Below are 1,545 nucleotides of genomic sequence, written 5' to 3' on the forward strand. Positions count from 1 at the left end.
AATGCTCTCACCATGGCCGATTTTAACCCATTATTGACAGCGGATGTATTAATGCCACAGGCGTTAGTTTCTGCAAAAATCCCCCGGTCAATAGTGTGTTAAGTTACTAGTGTGGTGACACAGAACACAGAGTTAGCAAGCAGTATCCTGCAAAATGGCATTATCCAGTATTTCCACCACCAGATACAGTATAGGTAAAATACCTCAAAAGCACAGATAATAGTGACACGGGAATAATAAAATCCCTAAGGCACAGGGGAGTTATATAAATCTCAAGATAACTCACATTGTCTGGTACATAGTAAATGCTCAATATATAGAAGTCGTAACATATATAAATACTTTATCATCTAACATCACGTACTACCTCACACCTTCCCATATGCCCCAGTTACACAGGGTCACACACAGTCACGGTGTCAAGCCAGCGTACTAGACCGTCAGCTCGGCAAAAGCTGGGGGGTTTGTCTTGTCCTATTCATGGCTGTGTCCCCAACACCTAAAACAGTGCCTGATAAAATTTGCATGAATGAGTAAAGCTCACACAGCATAGTTACTTGGACTCCCACAGGCTAGCCCCATGAGTACAACTGGGAAGGAGTCTCTATTTCTCACGTATTAACATAAATAAGGATGGAGGGGAGGTCTTTTTTATTTGATGTTTCTCTAGCCCTGCACAGTGTCTGGCACGGAGCAGAAGCTCAATAAATATAAGTTGAATGGATTAATATAATGTACACTGTCTGAGCTCAGGCTCAGAATAAATACCAAGTGACAGAGGGACCCGGAGACTCCTGGAAGAGGGAGTCAGCAGCAAGGACCCCGGCCCAGCCCAGTGAGGTAGAGTAGCTAGACCCCATCACCAGGGGCCCCAAGAAAGGAAGGCAAGATTCAGTCTTGGTCCAGAGGGTGGCACCTAGGCCTGGGGGGTCACGTCAGCTGTATCAAGGAGAGTCCAGTGGGGACTTGGGTGTTCACGTGGAAGAGGCCCAAGACCGTGGCGTCCGCTGAGAACTGCCAGGCGCGAGGCTCCCGGACCGCGAGGCGCAGGTGGACGCTCAGGCGCTGTCCGGCATCCAGGTGCAGCAGGCCGCTCCGGAAACCAGCCGCTGAGTTCCCCGAGGATGGGGGTGGCAGGTCCAAGGTCAGGGCCAGGGCAGCGGCCCCAGCTTGGAGAGGCCGCAGGTTCAGGGCCACAGAGACGGAGCCGGAGCTGTTGCCGTTGCTGGCCATCGCACGCTTCAGCGCCAAGTGCAAGAAAACATAGTAGACTCCGGCCTGGGCCACCACCACCTCGTGTGTGTGCTTGTCATAGCTCACACCGGGTGCCAGGGTCACACCTGTCATCCCCCGCTCGCTGCACCAGTGCAGGGGCCCTTCGGTCAGCTGCACTGTGGGAGGAAGACGCAGGGCATGCTTAGCATGGGAGCATCGCTGAGGGTTGAGGTCGCAGCCCTGGGGAGGGGAGGAGGGGCTCTGAGGGAGAGAGGACAAGAGGGAAAAGTGGGGAGGGGGGTAGGAGAAAGGAAAGGGGACTCAGAGAGG

The 1,545-nt window shown here is 53.2% G+C and overlaps 1 protein-coding gene across 1 annotated transcript in view; it reads right to left on the bottom strand.

Annotated features, from left to right (window-relative positions):
• Nucleotides 1–699: 699 nt before the first annotated feature.
• TNFSF9 (TNF superfamily member 9) overlaps nt 700–1,545 on the bottom strand; it is a 7,278-nt gene continuing 6,432 nt past the window's right edge. Inside the window, exon 6 of the mRNA XM_024746015.1 lies at nt 700–1,391. Coding sequence (XP_024601783.1) covers nt 931–1,391 — 461 coding nt within the window. The 3' untranslated portion in view covers nt 700–930. The remainder of the gene's footprint in view (nt 1,392–1,545) is intronic.

This window comes from Neophocaena asiaeorientalis, unplaced genomic scaffold (genome assembly GCF_003031525.2).
Source record: "Neophocaena asiaeorientalis asiaeorientalis breed wild unplaced genomic scaffold, Neophocaena_asiaeorientalis_V1.1 scaffold357, whole genome shotgun sequence".
In the NCBI taxonomy this organism is placed as follows: domain Eukaryota; kingdom Metazoa; phylum Chordata; class Mammalia; order Artiodactyla; family Phocoenidae; genus Neophocaena; species Neophocaena asiaeorientalis.